At 45.0% G+C, this 21,619-nt stretch overlaps 2 protein-coding genes across 2 annotated transcripts in view; one reads left to right on the forward strand and one right to left on the reverse strand.

Annotated features, from left to right (window-relative positions):
- LOC126540463 (neural cell adhesion molecule 2-like) overlaps positions 1-21,619 on the reverse strand; it is a 196,130-nt gene that overhangs the window by 56,687 nt on the left and 117,824 nt on the right. The window contains exons 3-4 of the mRNA XM_050187281.2: positions 9,305-9,479; positions 4,185-4,295 (exon numbers count right to left, since the gene is read on the reverse strand). Of these exons, the coding sequence (XP_050043238.1) occupies positions 4,185-4,295; positions 9,305-9,479 (286 nt within the window). The remainder of the gene's footprint in view (positions 1-4,184; positions 4,296-9,304; positions 9,480-21,619) is intronic.
- Positions 11,300-16,574, forward strand: LOC126540464 (cytoglobin-1-like). Its single transcript, XM_050187282.3, has 2 exons — positions 11,300-11,866; positions 16,094-16,574. The coding sequence occupies exons 1-2, from the start codon at positions 11,408-11,410 to the stop codon at positions 16,424-16,426; spliced, it is 792 nt and encodes a 263-aa protein (XP_050043239.1). The 5' UTR covers positions 11,300-11,407; the 3' UTR covers positions 16,427-16,574.

A 21,619-nucleotide genomic window follows, 5' to 3' on the forward strand; every position in this document is an offset into this window, starting at 1 on the left:
GAGTGGTTATTAAGTTAAATCCACTTCTTTCAACTCCTAAGAATGGCGAGAGTTCGACCACTCCCACTCCTGTAGTAACTGAACTGATGCAGACATGTATCCTGTTCCATTAAATGAAACGCTGTTTCTACAATTGTTTACTACTTGCGTTGTGTTCGTAGTAATAACATATTTTTTATTAGACTACGTCATAGTAATGTTAAAAACTATATATATCACAAAAGAACAAACACGCTTCGTGGTCGTTTATCTCCGAAACGCGTTGCGGCTTGTTATCTTATTATAATGCATCATTTTTTTTCGAAAGGGCCTTACCTCAATGTCCTGTTTAGTCAAACTATTTGTTCCTATGTGCGGTGCCAACTATAGCATTAGCCCTTGAAAGATAAATTGCGCGAACACTGGAAGCGTAGAGCACATGCCTGGTCAATAGACTAGCCCTACTTTAGAAATCTTGTTTCACTAACCCACATATAATATGACTAGCCCACATACGATGACACGTACCGTAGGACTAGCCAAAGAATTACATGACACTGCAGCACAAATCAAAATATACATTAAACATCTCAACAAGCATGGTCAGCGATACAAGAATTGTGAAACCTCTCTATTGCTTTTAAATACAATCTATATGAATTATTCCATATAGATTGTTTTTGGTCTGTTCAATAATTCGCGCACAAGTTAGATAAAAGGTAGATGATGCATACAATATTCGTGACATAGGCACTGAAGCAAATGGGTGTAAAGTGTTGCGTGAAAGAACAACTAAAACTGAAGGACGCATAGGAGTTCCAGTAGGATTATGACCAGTAACATCTCTCCGATAAGGGACATGTTCTCGCTATAATCTGCTCTTCTGATAAGAGAAGCCGCAGAAAAGGCACGCTCTGTCATCGGTTGATGTTGCGGTAACTGCAAACACATTATTTTTCGAACCGCGCGACGAATGGCAGAGGACGTGCATTTGGATTCCAGAAGCTTCACGGCGTCACCTGGTCACCACTGAAAAAATTAAATAGTAGTGGCTCTCTCCAAATGCAATTCAATCTTGTAAGGCAGAAACACGGGTTTTCAGAAATGTAGCATGCATGTGTAGAATACCGTGTCCTTCGTATTTACCGTGGCAAAGATATTCGCCTATAGGTAGATGCTAAAAGAGACAGTATTGAGGAAAAATTGAGAAATGTCATAAACTTAACAAGTCTAGTGCAGTCCCATTGGCAAATTTACCAGTTTTGTAGAATAAATTAAAACCAACATTTAGCTCGCCAAGACTGTGAGCGCATTCTTTTCCACCTCCATTTCGAAATCTCGCGATCTCATTCCATTCACATTCCATCTTGTCGACTGGCGCCATCGATCAATTCCAATTCATTTTGTTTGATAATGGGGAACGATTTCAGAATCATTCAAACTCCGCAATTTCCATTCCGCAACTCGGCTCTCGACCAGCACTCGCTTCTCTAGTACTTCAATTTACTTTTCTTTTTAAAGGTAGACGCTACGTGTTTCTACCTTCGTAGCTAAAAAAAAAAAACTAGCTCAATGCTTAGCTTTAATGAGAGAAAACGGTAATTTATGTATGGTGAATTAATAGAAAATGTTCGCTTCTATTTTTAAGCCCGCTCCAGCGCAAAGAATAAGTTGTTTTACTGTTTGAGGTCAAATGAAAGAGTTGCTGCAATAAAGCAGCTTTCCCGAGATGCAATTTCCTGTGTTTCGTCTTCGCGGCAAACCTTAAGATGGGAGCGGGATCTTGCTGTAATAATCAGGCTTTATTATCTATATCGAAGCAGACCTCGTCATGTAGCCTAGTGTGATAGCTGGTTCAGACGAGCATTGTAATGTCGCCCGAGCGCGACTACTGGAGGCTTGAATTCTGACATTTTAGTGCCAATACCACAATTTCATTATGAGGCACGTCGTAGTGCGAGACTCGGAATTACTTTTGATCGCCTGGGGACATTGAACGCGCCCGCAATGGACGGGACACGGGCGTTTTTGCATTTCGCCCCCCCCCCCCCCCCAAAAATGCGGCTCCAGCGGCGAGGATTTGGTCCCGCTACCTCGTGCTTAGCAGTGCAACACCATAGCCGCTAATGCCACCGCGACGGGTACCATTAGAGGCGTCTTTTATTCCTAACCACTCTTCAAGAGCAACGATCCATTACCTCTGCATAGGGCTGATACAAAGTGCCAGCGTACAAGTGACATGAGTAAGGAATTAAATTAAATTCTGGGGTTTTACGTGCCAAAACCACTTTCTGATTATGAGGCACGCCGTATTGGAGGACTCCGGAAATTTTGACCACCTGGGGTACTTTAACGTGCACCTAAGTGTAAGTACACGGGTATTTTCACATTTCGCCCCCAACTAAATGAGGCCGCCGTGGCCGACATGAGTAAGTAGACGCGCGCTCTGAAAAATCACTGCCGCCTCTCGCTTTGCCATAACTGCTGCAGGACCTCACTGCGCATGTCCCTAATATATTTTCCCATTCGTAGTGTCTTGTGACGCTGACCGATCCACCTGCACTCTTCTGCAGTTATCAATATTGCCAGGGTGAGCCGGCGGAAAAATTATGCATCGCACTAAACGGGAACCTCCATTAAGCCCTATATTTCAAAATTGAATAGAGGAATTTAACGTCTCGAAACAGCGCAGTGGGTTGCGGGGCTCGCCGTAGTGGGGCTCCGGATCAATTTTCACCACCTGAAATTGCTTAACGTGCACTAAATGCAAGATACACGAGCGTTTTTGTATTCAGGCACCATCTCCTGCCGCCATCGGAGTGTGGCCGTAGAGGCCGCGGCTGGGATCGTACCCACGACTTCGTGCCGAGTAGCACAACTCCATAGCCACTGAGCTTCCCCGACAGATCAATCATTATTGCAAAGTTCGGTCACGACTCCAAGGGAAGAAGCATTTTGATATTGCCTTGTTGCTGCGGCCTCGTTACATGAGACATCACCAACAGAGCCCCGAACTCCTTTTCGCAACCTTCTCCTAGCGAACAACATTAATCAACTACAACATAGAATCTATTTACAGTCAAACATGTCGGAGGCAACACGACCACATCATGATGGATGCCGCAGAGAGTAATTCCAGCGCTCCTGTTGTTTTCTAAATCGACATGCCTTCGCAAGAATTAAACGTTGTACTGCTCATCCTCTTCAGTACATGGAAGCTTTTTTTTTTATCTTTCGTTTATTTTCTGAACTGTTTCACCACTGTGGCGAAAACAAAGCGAACGTTTCTCTGGTTGCCTGACTTAATGATTCTCTTCTCTAACCCTATTTGAAACCCTGATCTGAGTTTACTTGGAGATTTCAGCACAGACGCCACTTATATGCGCTTTCTGCTTAATCTTTTCTCCCAAGTGCACACGCATACTACCGTTGCCTTGTATTGGCTTCTACCTACCTACCCCTGAAAGGGTCTGAAATCCTTAGTGCGAATATTGATTGATCAACAGACCAATTGATTTAGTAGACTTGCTTAAAATTGACTAATCTAGAGATTGAAAGGGGTAGATGCATAACAGCATACAAAATAGCATTAAATATGATTAGGCAACCTAAATTTTACCTCGTACAAAAAAATCTATATTTGGGCAGCTACTGCTTTAGACATAGATGAAAGTTATGTAAAAAGCCAGTTAAGGAAATCTGTTTACGATACTGCTGAGCAACCTATCTAGGTGTTTTTTTTTAATTGCATATTGAAAATTCATTCTAACACACAAAATACATATCACATTGAAGGCACAGACTATCGTGAACTTATACACCAGACTTAAGTACAACCTTCAGATTCTTGAACAGTACCGCGCCAGCGTCGTCCGGCTGGCATGTCGGCGCCTTATGCAAGGAAGGGGCTGTGTCGCGCATGTTAGAAGAACCTATAAGACGAATATACCTGCACTCCATATCAATATTGTGCTCGTGGGTTTATTCTCGATGATGCCGACAAGTCGACGATCATTCGGTACTGCTAAGCAGTGAAAGACTGCAAAAGCGCGTCAGAAGAAACCGAACGCTGGCCGTCTGATGCGATAACCGTTATTGCTGCTAGGTTAACCTCAGTATCCCGCTGTCGCGTAACTTCTTGAAGTACTAATTCAACGTACCGACGTTGCCTTATCTGGATCGGAAAGCAGAAACCCACCACTTACCGCCTCGGACCTCGCAGATTAGGCTCAGTCGGCTGCTCTCGTTGAAAGGGCCGATTTTTCCCGACAGAACATTGCCTTGGGTGTCCATGATCACAGGTGGCTCGGGAGGTACTGCGTGCAGACAGCGAGCGACGAAAATAAACGACGACGGGTCTCACGCACTCGACAAAAGCCATAAAAGGCGAAACAGAAGAGGACAAGCAAGCGAGAAAAAACAGAATCCAAAGCCGTCGTCCGAGCCGACGGTGCGCGACGCTGGAATGAGGCGGAAAACAAGCCGACACGATTACCACTCGACGCCGGTGCACCCTCTCGGTGATGCGTGAAGTGAGTCGTTCAGAAGGAATCGGTGGTCGGAAAGAGGGTGTTAAGAGAGCTGCTCTCTCGTTAATTGAATTCCCCGCTTGCAATCCCGTGCGAGCTGTTCTCTATTAGCTTTGGTTTCGTTCTATTTTCTTTTCGCACATGAGCTTTATAGTTGCTCTGCGCTATTTTCGAAGTATTTTCGTGATAGTCGCTCAATAGCTCCTGTGAGAAATCTCTTTTATTCGTCAAGACAACTCAGCTCTTCCTACTTTACTCCAGAAGAGATATTTAATGTGTCAGTAGAAACTTACTGCGTGTCTGGTTCAACGTCGGCAGTATATGTGCTCCTTTATAAAGTAATAGTAAAGTGCATATTACGCTTGCATGGCTATAATAAGTCTGCTGTTTGCAGTCCACAAATTTGTGTCTAAAAGTACTATCCTAACAGTTGTAGATGTTCATATACACCCCATAAACATTTGATTTGTCAAGTGTTTATGTATGCCAAGAAGAAGTCATGAAAATAGGTGTTTCCTTGCTTATAAACTCGAACTTCTTGCACCAACGATCATTCTGAAATTGTTAATCTAAATACCGGCAACGGAATTGCAATTATTAGCAAGACCACTCAACTAGTTCTCACTCTTATGGCCATCAAATGGACGAGATGAGCCTTTGGTTCAAGACAACCTATGTGCCCCTCCATACGTCAAAGAAACCACAAAAGCACACGATTTAGACAACCGGCACATTTTTGCGCCTATTTTCTGAAATGTTTCAGACTTTCGCCGAAAGCAACAAAGCAAGCAGCAGAGTCTCTCAGGCACGAGGCACGGTCTATCTACTTGGAAGTGGTATTCCCTGTAACAATCAAGATTAACAGCACTGGGCAGTTCCAGATACATTTTTGTAACTATTCAATTTTTCAGCGAGCAATTTTTTAGCGAGCCCCCTCTATTATAGAGTGCGACCTATCTGTCGTATTGTCGTTTCCAACCATATCTAATACCATAAGAACATCACACGTGTAATAGTTTCCTCTAATATTTTGTGAATGTGCACTTTACACGCACAGTGCTTAAAATACCACGCCTCCTACTTACGCAGGTTATTTAAGAAGGCATAGTTATGACGAAGCGAGCAAAGGGGCGTCGCTAATTAAACTAATGGCGAGAAAACTGGGGGAAATCGCGACAATGAAAAAGAAGAGGGCACATCAATAAAACGGAGGAGCAGCAATTAATTTTAAGTGACAAATTGAGAGCCCGAACGACAGACGAGGACACACAAGGCGACAGGTACAACGATGACTTTTGGAATACTTTGTTTTTGTTTTTGAGATTGGCGAGTTATACATTAGCGTCATGGAAGCACCATAGCAATATTCTTGAAACGGAACAAATAAAGGAACCGCAACTTATTAAACAAAGCAAGGCAATGCGGAAGAAATATGATATCATTGTGTAAGTGGTATGGCTATCCACGTGAGCGATCAAAAAAATTCTAGCCCCTCAGTTGATAAAAATGTTGGTCTTAACGCGCATGTCATGGCAAACCTTTAAGCGTCTTCCGCAATATATGTTGTTACCACTGTTTTCGCTTCTACCGACAACAGAGCACAACCAAAAGTTGTGTTCCCAACCGCAATGCCCTAGCAATGAGCAGACCTCAGACCTTTATCTCAGAGGTGTCCTCATTTTCCTCCTCCTCCTCCATTTTTTTCGCTGTGGCTTTTAATCCGTTACCGCGAGTTACGAAGCGCAACAAACCCCATGATACTTAAGATGCCTGCACGAAGACATAGAACGGCGACCTCGAGGGAGCAATCAAAAGCCCGTGGGGCGTTTTCAGCAGTATAATCGAAGACAACTTTAAAAATAATGTCACAGTATTTTTGTTCTCATGGTTACTTCTGTTATGACCATAGTTTTCAGCTCGATTATACCATGTCAGAGGAGAGAGGTATCCAGCACCACCTCTAAGGACAAAGCTATTCTGAAATACAGTTAATACTATTAAAAAACGATTACACCTGTTACGACGCGCCTACAACGTAACTATTTGTGTTCACCAGCAAGATTCAAATTCTTCCAAAGCGCAGCGAGTTTCTTGAGTGCCGGAGTTTATTTACTCGAGGAAACACAAGACCTACAAAAAACAGGGTAGTGGAAATATCCGGAATACAAGCATTTCAGGTAATTTATTGCACCAAATGCATGAAACACTAGTGCTACAATTTCAACAATGTGTGATTGCGGCTGCCGTTGCCTCAAATTGCACCCGCTACACTGTTCTTAACGCTACAACCCCACGGGCACCAACGCACCATTTATCCACTCATGCTCAGCGATGATCTCAATTCCACCACAGTGGGTGCTCGAGTATATACGGCTGAACAAGTTGGGGGTTAAGAAAAGAAAATTTTATCGAAAGGACGAATAAAATATTGCTGCCTATTTCCTTCATACGTGGGGTTGTAAATCAATTTTGACGTTATACTTTCTGTCACATAGATTGGTCAAAGGCAACGTGCCAATCGCAATCATTCCTGCTTAGTGTGCATTAGTGTACAAGGCGTAAAAGACTACTTCCAGAAGCTTCCATGAGTGTCTTGGCTGCCTCTTCTCAAAAGAGACCGCATCTGGCGGTCATGCACGGTAAAATGCTGAGTTGTTATTTAGTTCTGCCCCCTTTAGGCTGCTCGAACTGGCATTTCAATGCGGACGCTGAACGTTACCTGAGGCACCGTAGGTATGAAGTAATTCACCTTTTCTTTTTCCGCCACTGTTCAAATCGGGGTAGCGGGGCTACTTTATGTGGCTGTCGCTGAAACGCTTCCCATTTGGCATTTCACAACAGCTTTTTCTTTTGTCTTCTTCTAAGCGTGGCTGAATAATAATGTAATTGTGCTGCTGAACCCCGAGGCCTTGGGGTGGATCGGCAGCTGGCGGCATAATTCTGGTGTAGAGCGGTGTGCAAAAATGCTCGTTCAAAAATTGATGGGAGCACGTTCTAAAACATAAATTGTGCACATTATTCCGAGGCCTTTCACTACAATGACTCGCACAGCCCCAGCGCCGGTTCGGTACAATGAACTCAATCAAGCAAATAACTAAATAATGGATAATTGCCTAAGTGTACAATAGCGAAATGATTTGACCTTAATTAAGGCTGCTCACAAAATTTTGTAGGCGCTTCTGGCTTTCTCATAGTTCTGTCAGTGCCATGCAGGCTCTATCAGCTCCGTGCGATTGTTAGGAAATCTTGCCGTGGAAAGCTTATCTGGGCATTGCACCATTTGTGTAAGCGGCGCCATGGCCGCCTCTGTTGTGCACTGGAATGTCTTCATGGCAGTCTAACAATGAGGAAACGCGTCAGGTGCCACACATCTTCAGGCTCATTGTAGACAGAATGCAGTAGGGCTGCAGACATTTTGTCTACCGAAGGATAAGCAAACTACAGTTACACTTCGTACAAGACGTGTAAAACACGCCGCAGATTGAACCGTGCTGCACGAGCTCGTCGGCGACGATAATAAAATTCCAGCTGATCTCGCTCACGCTGTTGTGCTAATGCTTCGGCATTTTAGGAACCTTCTTTTCGTTGGTACGTTTGCCCTGTAGACGGGCTTGGTAGTATGTTACGCATCTTGTAGATTCTGTAATGTTGCCACCATGCAAACTCAGGCAATTCGCCCCTCCGTCTGTCATAGGGCTGGTCTCGTTACATTTATGTTAGCTCGTGGTCTGCACTTTAACAAAGAGATGCGCGCTACCATAGCCACAACCGCCCTATGTGTCTTTCTTGAGGACTATAATGATTGATAGCTTTGTCACACGGCACCAACATGTTTTCTTGAAGTGCTACAAGAAAGTTATTAAAAAAGGGAAAATCAGACATCCAGGCAAACGTAACTAAGTGCTAGAAAGTAAACCAATACGGGTTCCTCGAAAGAAAAGCCTCGCAGTTGAAGAAAAATTTATCTTTTTCAGGGACTCGTAGCTGGGACCACCGCCTATCCGGGGCAGCCGCTCTACCATCTGAGCTAACCAAGCGGCTAGCAGATGGCAGGGTGAAGTCGAATTTATCACGAACTCGAATTAAAGGCAAGAGTTTCGCGTAAAAATTCTGCGGAAACTCATTTTGCTAGCCGCCTGGTTAGTTCAGATGTTAGAGTGGATGCCCCGGAAAGGTGGTGGTCCCAGGTTCGAGTCCCGAACGAGGTCGAATTTTTCTCTACTGCCAGGCTTTCCTTTCCAGGAGCTCGCATGTGTTTCTTTTCTAGCACTTAGTTACGTTTGCGTGGATGTCTTATTTTCCCTTTAATAATTACTTCTCTCCACCTTGCGGGTTTCCGCCGAAGTATTACGTCAAACTCTTGCCTTTGCTTCAAGTTGTTGATAAATTGGACTTGGACTTGGCCTTGCCGTCTGCTAGTCCCCTGGTTACCTCAGATGGTAGAGCGACTGTCCCGGAGAGGCAGCGGTCCCGGGTTCGCGTACAGGAGCAGGACAAATTTTTCTTCAACCTCAAGGCTTTTTATTCGAGGAACACGTATGGGTTTCCTATCCAGCACTTAGCTACGCTGGCGTGGATATCTCATTTTTCCCTTTGTTAATGAATTCTCTCCACTTTCCGGGTTTCTGCAGAGCTATTACGTCACAATAAAGGGACAGCGACATAGTTTTTCCTTTTACACACATTCAAACTTAGACAGTAAATGCCGGATAGACATCGTCAATAAATAGTGCAAGTGCCGAAACAAGCACAACCCTAAGAAAGAAATTGCAAGTGCGTGTGGTCTCCAGGCTCACCGATGACCTGCAGGTAGACGGTGGCGTTCCTAGTGGTCCCGTCACGGAAGGTCACCGAGCAAACGTAGGTGCCCTTGTCCTCGTGGCGAAGGTTGATGATCTTTAGAGAATGCGGGTGACCCATGAAGGAGAAGTAGGCGCGACCCTGCCACTCCTTTCGTACCCAGCGCGCCACCTGCGAATTGTGGAGCCAACTGAGAACAAGCTTGGGTTGGCCCAAATTCGGACATTACTTCGTTAGAATAGGAGTGTATCGAGTGCAACTTTTCAGCAGATTGCCAACCTAGTCATTCGCCTAAATGAAAGAGAACGTGAAGAAAGAAAGACAAGGAAGTCAACAACATGTGCTTGCTTATCTATTTGAGGGGAAGAGAACAAAGGGCAAGAAAGCGTGAAAAATAAGGCCAGCACTTCTAACGCTTCGCCATATGTGCTTTTGCTCGGCGCGTTGACACTTTTTTGCAAATTTCATAGCTGGGCACGTGAGCACTCGAACAACGCTCACGTACAGGTGGTGCAACCAAGGATCATAGCTACACGTGCTGTTTTGTAGTTAAAAAAAAAAGCACTTGTCTTCTTGCGGTTTAATGTTCTGGTCCGCCTTTGCGATATTCATTTGCTAAGACGAATCGCCAACTAGCCTAGCCAAGTAGTCGGGGACTAATCGCTGTACGTGACAATTCTCTCAATGTTCCTCAGCGTTACGAATTTGGGTTAGTTCTACAATTTTACGAATGGTACACCATGTTTTACAAAAAATAAGTTCTCCTTGAAAAAGTTTCATTGGTCTTGTAGGAAGGGGTGCCGCAACATTCGAAAAACTGCAAGCAAAACGCTGTGGTGGGGCTGGCGCCACTTAGTTGTCGAAGTGCAAGAGCAGCCAAAATCATCAACAGTAAAATCGTTGAGCAAGCTGGTGTGATATAAAGGGAGCGTGTGGCTTGCCAGTCTCTGCTGCACGAAGTCTTGCTGCTGCATGGGAGTGTCCTGTCAAAGTGCATACGAATGCCATAAGAGGTGTGTACTAAGCGCAAACTTTGTAAGAATGCGTGACATCCTCTCCTATCCCTACACCCTCGTCAGCACAAACGGATAAATTTTGCAGCTCACAAGTTGGCAGATATTATAATCACAGTTCGTGGGGTTCCAGGCATGTCTGTGTTCACAAAGTGCACTCACTGACCGAAAATTACCAGAAGGTTTAGGTTTTCACTGAAGTTCAGCTTTGCAATTCCTTCTGCTTTCCTTCTCGGGAGAGTAGAAGTAATTGTTTCCTTGATGCAAACATTATGCAATTTTTATCTTGATGGTTTGCCTACGGCTTGCGGAATTTAGATAGTGGCAATTGGAATAGGCTGGAAGCATGAGCACATGTTTGATCCTCTATTGTGCATAATCAGATGTGCATTAAAACCGTGCGTGTTTTCGCTACAAAATGAACTCAAATTCAAACTTTGTTTTTTTTTTTCACGTAGCAATATAATCGTCCGGTTGGCCTATTTTGAGTCTCACGTTTACGAAACTTCACACGCATTAAATGCAACGGTTCTACTACGCGCTATCGTTCATTATTATTAGTGATAGCTAACCCTTAGGTTACAGAAACGGGTTAGAGACATTACAGAGGAGTATTTAGAAAACCACAGAACAAGTTTACCATGAGCCGGAATCGTATCGATTTCTTCTTTATGTAGGAAAAACGGGCGCATGTCAAGTTTAAAGAGGAGGAAAATGATGTTTCCTTTATATTCCTCTTGACCAAGACCAGCGTGCCACCGTGCGGATGCGCCACGCAGACAGCAAAGAAGAAGATTTCGCGACGTAGGTTCGAAAACTGTTTCATCGCAAGATAGTTCTACTCTTCCCCGATTATAAAATTATGATTAACTTAATCCGTTTATCATATTTACGAACGCAGCCTCATCGTTGACCAACCCATCAGAGAGGGCAGGGCTTTTGGGTCACTATCACCATCATCGAGACGAAGAGGATAAGAAGACGGCGTACGAGGCAGGCCGTGTCACGCTTCGTTTTTCGCGTACGAGCCGCACGACCACGTCTTCTGCAGCCGTCGACACACTCGAAGGCCGAAAACAAGCACACATGGGCAGCTGCAACAAGAAGCCCGAGGAAGAGGACGTCGAGACGGGCCTAACGCGCACCGAAGCCAGGCTGCTGCGCAAGACATGGCAGTACTACTGTCTTCACAACCGCGACTACGGGTTCATCATCTTCCTCTCGTTCTTCATCAAGACGCGTGGGGCCCTGCAGCTGTTCCAGCGGTTCCGAGACAAGACCCTCGGCAAGCTACCCGACGACCCGCAGTTCCGAGCGCACGCCGCCGCCGTGACCTTCCAGCTGACCTCCATGGTGGACAACGCAGATGACGCCGTGCTTCTGGAGGCACTGATCCGCAAGAACGCGAAGGCGCACACCGAGCGGCCGGGTGTGATGCCCGACCACTTCCGCATGCTCGGAAAGACGGTGGTCGAGGTGCTACACACCAGGCACGAGACGAACATGACACCGGCCGCCGTTCTCGCCTGGGAGAAGCTATTCGACGTGAGTGCTCATCTCTGGCCTCTGCGCTCGCGCTTGTGCTGTAACGTGAATCAGTCGTGCGAGGACGAGTGAACGGTGTTTGCTCTCCGAAACGTGGCAACACTGCGGCACTGGTGGCCACTCTGCTGACGCTAAGCCACTGGCCCGGTACCTGGAGGTTAGGAAACAAATCAAACGGGACCTCACAGGCAATCCATGAGTCGCAAAATAAATTATGGCGTTAACAGTCATCAATACAGCAGTACGGGGGTTTTAGGCAATAAAACATTGTTATCTGTTGCTGTAATTTAGATTGCAAGGAAGGAGTAGATAAGAAAAGGTCATGTGATGCATGCAATTACCAACCAACGATCTATAATACATCTGTAGTACTAGATTGCGTGCCAAGGTAAGAAAGATGTGGCAGAGGGTGTTGACGATGATTTATGAAGTGGTACGACAGAACAATCAGTTGGAGACAATTAAAAACAATCCTAACAAACATCGCTGATCTGTGCCTGTGTCCTGCATTAGAGATAACAAAATTAACTAATGATAATTACCTTCTTTATCACTGCTGATCATCCCTACTGGCATAACACTCCTCTGTATTCCCAGGACCTTCCATCGCGTAGATTTGTAAAAACTGGGTAATTCGACAACGCCTGGCATGATACTGCGAGGATCTATGTCGCTAATGAAATTGACCACCTGACCGAGCTGCCGCTGACACTAGGAATCTGATCGAAGTGGCACAATTCACGTAACAAAAGTGGAGGGCTGCTAAGTTTGCAAGCGGTGAGTGAAGGTCGCAACGCCAAAATAACACATCGAGCAAAGCGGTTGCAAAGAATGGCGGGGACAGGGTGTGCTCGGCAGCGGCGAGAAAAGGTGAATGACGTCCGAAGAGTGACCATCAAAATGACCAAGATTCAGAAACAAGAGCACAAGAACGTGTAATTCGACAACGCCTAGCATGATACTGCGAGGATCTATGTCGCTAATGAAATTGACCACCTGACCGAGCTGCCGCTGACACTTAGCTTAACGACCTTGCACGTGTATGCCAACCTTTACGATTTTGTTGTAAGATGCCCAATATTGAGAGCTTATGTACTAGTTCGTTTCTTAGTGCCACAATTAGCGCTGTTATATTGCAGTCGCTCACCAATTCCTCGTGGGGTTCATTTTCAGATACGTCTATTATACTGACACTTTCGCACTGGAGCTACACAACCTATGAAGTCGATGCCTAATGGAAGCCGAAATTCGGACCCCCGTCACTTGAAAACTCATTTAATGAACTTCATGAGTACTTCCGGTGCAGCTCATTCTAGCTTCGACTACATAGCAGTACGTCTGTTGATAGCGTCCCTACAGAGCAAAGCCTGTGAATTTTCAATAAACTGTCGCAAGGTTATGTACTGAAAAACTTTTGAAATTTTGCCCAACCTTTAGTGTGCATGGGCTATGGCTCTAGTATTCTCCAAGGCCCAGGCCAGCACGTCCGTCAGCGGTGGACGTGTGGTGTACATCATAAATACGCAGTGCTCGACACATCACTCCGCAGTAAGAAGACCCAGTTTTTCTGGGGCGTTCGGCCTCCTCGCTAAGCGTGCAGTGCTGCCGCAGTTGTTGTCACACTAGGTCCTTGCACATCAGAAGATTTACAAGGAGGTGACATCGCTTCAAGAGTTGATCTAGCGTTGGGCTATAACATCAAAGCTTTGAAAATTCCCCTGCGGAGCTTCCATAGTGAGCCATGCTTAGCTCTCTTTACCTTAATACTTCCCAAAATTGGCCTAGAAGAACCATTATGAATAATATTCTCTCTCTTTACCTTTACTGTAAGTTCTAGTGTCCAAGAAATGAATACCTAAAGAAGGGGAACTTTGCTATCTCTCACCGGGTCCGCTAATTTACTTCTTTGTTATCACATAATAGCCAACATAATTATTTTAAAGAAACAGCTTTCGCAAAATCGTTGTTTTCCTGCACCGGTCAAGGACTCCAAACACCCGTCCATAAAGCCATACTAAAGAACATTCTCAGGGACCGTAAATTCTAATGCGTACCTAAATGGGCGGTTATCTTGTCTACTCAATAAAATTTATTCTGATTCATGGCATGGCTTTCCGAAAGTTTCCCAAAATTCCTGCAAGCCCTTTACTTTTTTGTCACAGTATTACAAATAACCACTCCTCCTGTGACTCACGTAAACGAACACCAGCCATCTTAGCGCAATGAAGCAGGCTAATAAATAAATATGAGCAAAAGTGTTAAATGCAAATTTGGCGACTTGGTAATGCGCGGCAGCAACTTCAGCGTGTAACAAAACAGGCTGCAGACCGAGAAGTTTATCTTTGCTTCCGGCATGTGTATACTTTTTGCCTTCTGACATAGGGCCGTTGCAACTACCGGTACCGTTAATGAGCTTTCCAGATTAAAAACTTGCTAAGCTAACTGAAAGACGAGGATATTAGTGGTATGCTTCCCCTGCGATAGCCCAAATCGCGCGTTGCGAAGTGTAGTTGTCCGTACGTACAAATAATTACATTTGCAATTAAAACATTTCTATTTAAGCTTGGATACACGATATCGCAAGCTTCCCGTTTTTTGGTATACTGGGAACTTTAGGGTGCTTTGTAAAAATAGGCATTTTATTCTTTTGACTCCTTTCAGTTCTATCGTTTTGTGTGAACGTCAAGAACTGTACGGCGCGCAACATTCCTAGGGCGTTAATTTCCTAATGCGCTCGCCGGAGCTTGAACGAGAACCTTGAATAGCCCAACTATATTTGGAGAATGTTCTTCTAAACTGGACACCTTGCAGACAACACTGCATACAACCAAGTATGCGACGGATGGAGAACAGATAGTTCGTTTAACCTCTTTGGTTGGCGTGGACCACTCACTGTCAGGGGCGCATACCTTACGCGAACGCCGCACGCAAAAAGAAACGTGACTATCCTGCAGTCTTCTAAGCTTATTTCTTTGCTATCTCTTGTAAATCCAAAACTATAACGCATCCTTGCGCCAATAGCGGAGGACGCACTACAGAAAGGGCTCGCGTCGCTGACAACAGCTTCGCTTTAAAAGAGCAAAGGGTGAGAAGATTAAAGTTATGAGACATTCGCTTTTCAGTGCGATGTAGCACTGCTTTATGTTTGATTGTGGCCGCTCGGCACTGGTTAGAGCAGTAAAAAAAATGTGCCTTTGATCTGAACTCGTCTTTCGCAGAACATGCTTCATAGTGCCAACTCCGAAGGGCTGGTTCAATTTGTTAAACTTGTGAAGCTGCGCTTAAAATCACAGCATCGTGTGTATGTATTACCATTATGCTTAGCCTTGTAGTACAGTGTCCTTATTTTATTTTTGATTTATGTTGCATAATGCGCTCAGTGTCGTGTATGCGAATCGGACGTCGCCTCGCAGCATTATTGGCTATCGGTTAATAGCTCCCAACGTGTAAAATATTGCCCGTCACTTTTAGCTTATTGCAGTCATGCAGGGCAATACCATAGTGTAATGCTGCAAAGGTGCGCGTTCAACGAAGCATGCTAACAGCAAACTGTCACAGTAAAGCCTGCCAAAACTTAGGCCTCCTATTACTAAGCATGATTTCGCCTTTTCAACTTGGGTCCGCGGCCACACCATTAGAACATCAGAAGATGGGCGTTGCTTGAAAAAAAATGTGTAATAGTAAGCGTCACTTAGCTGTTGTTTGCGTGCGCGCGAGAAACCTGAGGCGGTAACAACTGTTTCGATAGTATCTACTGCGTCGTGCCTCGAGTGGCAGGACTGTAGCCTCGTGCAGTTTTGGCAAGGACGTAAAAGTCGTGAGATCTTAATTAAATGCCACGACTCCTTTAACCTTGTATAAGTGCGCGTGAACCATGATTAGCAAGTTCTTTGAGGCATTTTAGAGCAGCCCCACTGCGCTTCTGTTTCTTGGCATCAAAGGAAAGGCACCATCTTGTATAGTGGTTCCGTCAGTTTTCAACGTGGTGACACATTTTTACCATTGTGAACTGGTTTGCAGCGGGTCGCGGAAGCGAATATATTTACATACGGCTGCTCTTTAACCGCCATTTCCTGTTTGTCAAGGCTCCTGTCTGTCAACGCGCTTTCTTCTTTACTGGTTATATTAACACCTTCAAATTTTCCGAAAATGATACATATCTACTAAGCATGCCGCATTGCGTGCACCGCTTGGCTCACTTTCTTGCGTCGTTTCGCTTCCCCGCAGTACATGGCGAGGATCACAAAGCAGGTGTACGAGGAACAGAAGGTTGAGATCAAGTCACTGGACGTCGACGGCTTTATCAGGGAGCCAGACGCCGACGGTAACAAAGGTGCGACCGGGGGTCGAGCCAGCGGCTCCACGACGCCGCAGTTGCGCGGCAAGCGGTCTGCAAAGGCTGCGCAGTCGCCTGGGGAGAGCAACCGCGGCACCCCCAAGGGCGGCAAATCGCCGGCGGCCGCCACACCGAAGGGAGGCCAGACTCCCACCACGGTGCGCGCTGACAAGTCACCGGCCAAGAGTCCCCAGTCGCCCGCGACGCCGAAAAAAGTAGCTTAGATATGTCGGCCTCGCGCGCGACTCGCGCGAAGTTGTCGCATACGTGGGTTAGAAATGTGTTAATGCAACCGGCTGCACGTCCGATTTCGTGCGCCTTTGGTGTCAGAGTCCGTATGTAAACGGCAAAATAAAGACGTCCGAGAAACAACTGAATTCTCGAAATGACACGTCGCAAAATACACACCCTGTTCAGCTACGTTTACTGTTCTACGAGACACTGCAGTAAATGTTCGCAACAGCGATCATTGAGAAGCAGCTTTTCCGCTCACAAAAGGACAACCAGACGGAGGCAGCGTTGTTTGAACTTTCGGATAACGGGTTAACGCATTGGTTCTTTCAATTTAGACAAAGAGGTCCCCTAGGCAAAGCGAGCCTTCACAATAGAGAATGCTCAGTGAGTACGTATCCACATTGCGAGCGTAGTTCAAACAAAATGATAAAGCGACATCATCACAAAGACTGGATAATATGGCGTAGCCATAGTAGAAAATAAAATCCGTTAAAAGACAAACAAAATCGATTTGTGATACGAGGCCGGCTGTGCATGTGCTTCTTATGCCACGGTCTATCCGAACGTTACCGTGATTGTGTAACAACATGGCAGAACCCGCAGCGTCCTCTCAGATCTGAAAGGACCCTTGCTACTGGATCTCCATCGTTTTGTAGCAAGATGTCAATGCTAAACTCAGCCATTGCCCCTAGCCTTATCTCAGACTTTGTCGTAATTATTGAGATTAGCTGTTCGTTTGAACGCTGAAGAGGTGGCACCTAGAAAGTAAAAACTGTTGCATTTGCACTTGACAGGTAGCTCCACGACATTCGAGTTGCCCTTGCGTTGGCGATGCTGAACGCTCTAAAAGTCTATTCAATGCATTATTAATTGAAAAATTTTGATTGTTCGGCATATGCACCATGGTACCGGTGAGAAGTGTGGCGCATGCGCTTTGGGCCTAACGTTTTACACATCATGATAGCGCATTACATTTCGCGCAGAATTAATCTAATAAATACGATTAGAGAAACATAAGTGAAACTGACAAAATAGGCCATGCTGCTTGACATGGTAGAACGAACTCTTTTTTTTTTTTTTTTCGCGTTGCGTGAATCCGTTTCAGGAGTCCGTTTCGCGCTCGCTGTTTACGAAGATATTAACCTACCAAATAGCCCAGTTCGCTGTTTCGATACAAGAAAACTTTGTTTCTCCTCCACGCCGCGTAAGCTGGCCGGTAACATGATTCTTCGTCGGAGCGCTTCTGGTGCGTCGACACATGCAAAGAAAATTACAATGCTAGTTTAAATGCGTGTAGGATGTGAACTAGGTGCGTAAAAAGTTACGTATGACGACGTTTTTTTAGCTTTTTATACATGCATATTTTATACAATTTTGATGCTAGAAAGCGCATTTTTGCAGCGTTCAGACGACTTATAGGGAATAAAATTAAATCTCACTGAATCGCAGAACTTATTCGCCCGCGTTTCCGAACATACACAATGCGCCTACAAATCGGAAACTCGATACAGACTGTAGTTCTGTTACCGGAAACATTTTAGACACCCAGAATCTTTCTTTCAAATTATGGCGCAGTGTTAAGGTAGCACAGATTCAGTAAGGGTGGTTTTAGCCTTCCATGCATTAGAACCATGAGCAGAGTACTAGCGCCACGCCAGTTCTACGTCCTCTTGAACAATGAAGGTCTTGTAAATCGGAAATTTCTAGTCTATTTTTAAATGCCACAACAGGTAACAGATAACAGGTAAACAAACAGGTAACAGGTAAATAACCGATAAAGGCCATATACTGCTGGGCAGTCTTCGCTATTCTTCCGTGACGTGATCCGCACTTGTCGCCCCATCACGGCAGCTCTGCCTAACTCAGATTTCATGAGCAGGCTGGCAGCTCGCTTGTGCTAGCTACTAGCAGAAATGCAGCTGACGAAAATTCAGCCGTGCACCTGCGAACGTGCCAGAAAAGCAACTGGTGGGGGTTAACGGACCCTCGAATGCTTTTCAAGCCACCGTATTTCCGTTGCAGGTTGCTTAGACTGACGGCTGGAGATACCTTTCGATACCGATATCAAAATATTTAATATTCGCACAAATGAATCACTATACCGCTGCCGACCGCATCATCGGCTAGTGGCACGTACCAGAAGCCTCACCCACGTTACCACTCGCTCCTCCGTGACTGATTAAAAATGAAGTGGCAGATAATAACTGCATTGCCATAGGAATGTCATGAAATAAGATTTCGTTTTCTAATCGCTTACTGTACTGCTTATGTATTAACGCAGACGGACACAGTCTTTTAAAAAAGCACTGCTACTACAAAGCATGGTAAGGGCGCTGGGGGCTCCTCGTTCACCTCTGACCCCTGAGCATTGCTGTATGCCATACAGAAATGCACGCACAAGTAGTGTATCTGTTCAAAAGCTTCGCTTCCCACTTGTGTCTTGAGTGTTGTGTACGCGGTGCAAGTCTCGGGCACCTGGGTGGCATCGTTCTCGCCGAGCGCTTTCCATTCTTTGCGTTGCTTTGTTGAACTGCCTGAGCAGGCTATGCAACAAGGAAGGAACGTTGCGCACTGCCAGGGTGCTCGACCTTCAATGCCAACTGTCCCTCGCAGTCATTTTGTGTCAGAGATCATTACTCACAGCGTCGTTAGCTTCAGTGTCGTAAACAAAACGGCGCGGTGCGAATCTGCGTGGTACGCGTATGTTACCATGGTAACGAAGCCACCATCACACCAGAGTTCGTGAGCATTCTACGGGCAACCATGGAGTCCGTTCCGCTACGTAAGTGCTTCAGGCTCTTACCGTTGGTGCCGAGGAGTTACGTCAGTGGTTGAGGAAATTTGAACAAAATATCACGCAAAATTTTGAGGGTATGTATCTTGTTTTCGCGTATTTTGAAATTTCTCTGCTTAATAACTTGGAACTGCACAGCCTTATCACTGTCATTGCTGTTTCGTTTATCTCTCCGACCATCAGTTTACGCAATCAACCTGCAGCAGAAACACCCTGTATCAGAAAGTGTTAGAAGGCCCCGTTACCCTCACACGGTCTATAAGTAGAAGTGCGTGACTTCCTCTGGCAAAGAAGGTAGCGTATCATGCCCAAGAAAAAGTATCCTATTAATTATCTGGTGTCGTGCGCACGGTCCAATGTCCGTAGTCTGACGAGGGGAAAACATTACTACATGCGATTTTGAATGTTCAACCACCCGAACACTTTCGTAGCTCTTGTTGTGTGTGTTCCCTGCGAGAATAAACGCCAGCACGCCCACGCGAGAAGCGTTTTCTGAGTGCGTTGCGGCGTTTTGGGCGCCTTTCTAATTTGGCGCTATTGCGATGTCGCGGCGCTACAGGGTGGCTTACAAAAGCCATTATGCCATTTCGCACTGTTACCGCATCTGTTTCTTCGAAAAGGATTGCGCCAGCCTTGCAACTCTCAATAAGCAATTTTCATGTGCAAATGATCTACGTGCTTTAGCAACGTGCCAAGCGGGCGAATTTCTGTATGACCCCTGCGTTTCCCACATGGCAAGATGAACTAGGGCGCTTATGACAGTGGTATGAGACCATGCCGCACACGTGGGACCTACTGTAAATGTTGTAATAATGTAATTTTTATTGGTGAGACTACTGAAATGTCTGTTTTGTTACGTAGCCCGCGGCTGAATGACCACATTCATCTAAATATAAGATGTACCATGAACGATTGTGTCTTAATAAAGTTACCAAGAGCAGCAGAAGCCGCCGGTGCTGTCAGCAAAGTCTCGCAGGGTTAAGAAAGAAAGCTTTGTTTTAAAAGTTTCTCCGATAGTTTTCCTCCCATTATGTTTAATGTAATGGAGGAATTTCGGAGTGAAACTAGTGCAGTTCGTGATTTTTTTTACAAGTAGCACTTCCGGGTTTGCTAAAGAATAATCCTCAAAAGTTCTGGAGTCATGTTGTGCCTAAAGAATCTGCCACTGATTTCTTTGTATTAAATTGCACAGCTTCAACCAATACTCCTATTAATATTTAAAGCTCACTCACCCATCACTCACCCATCGTACTTCCCCTTTTGCTGAGGAGTCACAAAGTTCGAGTAATGTCAATACTGTTTCTGAGCTGGGTGTGGTAAATCTGATTTGAAATCTAGATTCCGAAAAAAAGGTAGTGCGGACGTATAGACAATGCATTCCTCACTAGATACTCATTATAGATTATAGAACGTCAGTCGACTCTTCATCATAGAAATCTTAAGGTATTCCGCTATACAAATCTGTAAACAAACAGTCTCTTGAATCATAGACCCATTTTTCGTACATCTGTAAACGACTAGAACATGTAATATAAAAAGATATTATTTGGTGGGGACAAATAATGTTTTATCTGATGCTGAGCATGGCTTTCGACAATATTTCTGCACCCTTGCGAAACTTAGTGAATCCACTCATGATATCATGCAGGCTGTAGACGTAGATGACCAAACTGACGCAGTGTTCATAGGTTTCTCGAAAACATTCGATACGGTTACACACTCTAAACTGCTTAACAAGTTGAAGAACAAGTTAAAGACGGCGCAAAGAGTGATTAAACGAAAAATGTTAGGTATAACGTTATGGTACAGGGAGAGAGCGGTGTGGATCTGAAAGCAAATAGGGATAGCTTATTTTTAAATTGACATTAACAGAAAAAAAAGAAGCTGGGTAGGCCATGTATTCCTTAGTGCAGATAATTGGAGACCATTAGAGTTACAGAATGTGCGTGAAACGAAGAGAAGCGCAGTCGAGGACCGCAATAAATTAGGTGGAATGATGAAATCAGGAAATTCGCATGCGCAAGTCGCAATCAGCTAGTGCAAGGCAGGACTAATTGGAGACCGCCGCGAGAGGCATTCGTCCTGCAGTGGACATAAAAAAGGGCTGATGATGGAGAGTATGATTAAAACTCCTAATGATCACGCCATCCTTAATGTTTATCTTTATCATTTCGCTTATGGTGAGAGATCTCGCTGGTGCAAATTGACTTCCATAAAACGGCTTATATGTTATTTACTAAATTATATTGCCCACCTCATTTCACTTATTCATGTAATGGTACTCCACAGGAATATGTGTCACATTATAAACACATTGGTCTTATATTCTCAAAAGATCTGTCTTGGTCACATCTCATTGGACAGATGGGAAATCACGCGCTTAGAAATC

This window comes from Dermacentor andersoni, chromosome 2 (assembly GCF_023375885.2).
Source record: "Dermacentor andersoni chromosome 2, qqDerAnde1_hic_scaffold, whole genome shotgun sequence".
In the NCBI taxonomy this organism is placed as follows: domain Eukaryota; kingdom Metazoa; phylum Arthropoda; class Arachnida; order Ixodida; family Ixodidae; genus Dermacentor; species Dermacentor andersoni.

Excerpts from the sequence above, each read along its gene's own strand:
- LOC126540464 (XM_050187282.3), top strand. The coding sequence starts at position 11,408 with ATGGGCAGCTGCAACAAGAAGCCCGAGGAAGAGGACGTCGAGACGGGC. Across the intron at positions 11,867-16,093 it reads CCTGGGAGAAGCTATTCGAC|TACATGGCGAGGATCACAAA; the intron begins GTGAGTGCTCAT and ends GCTTCCCCGCAG.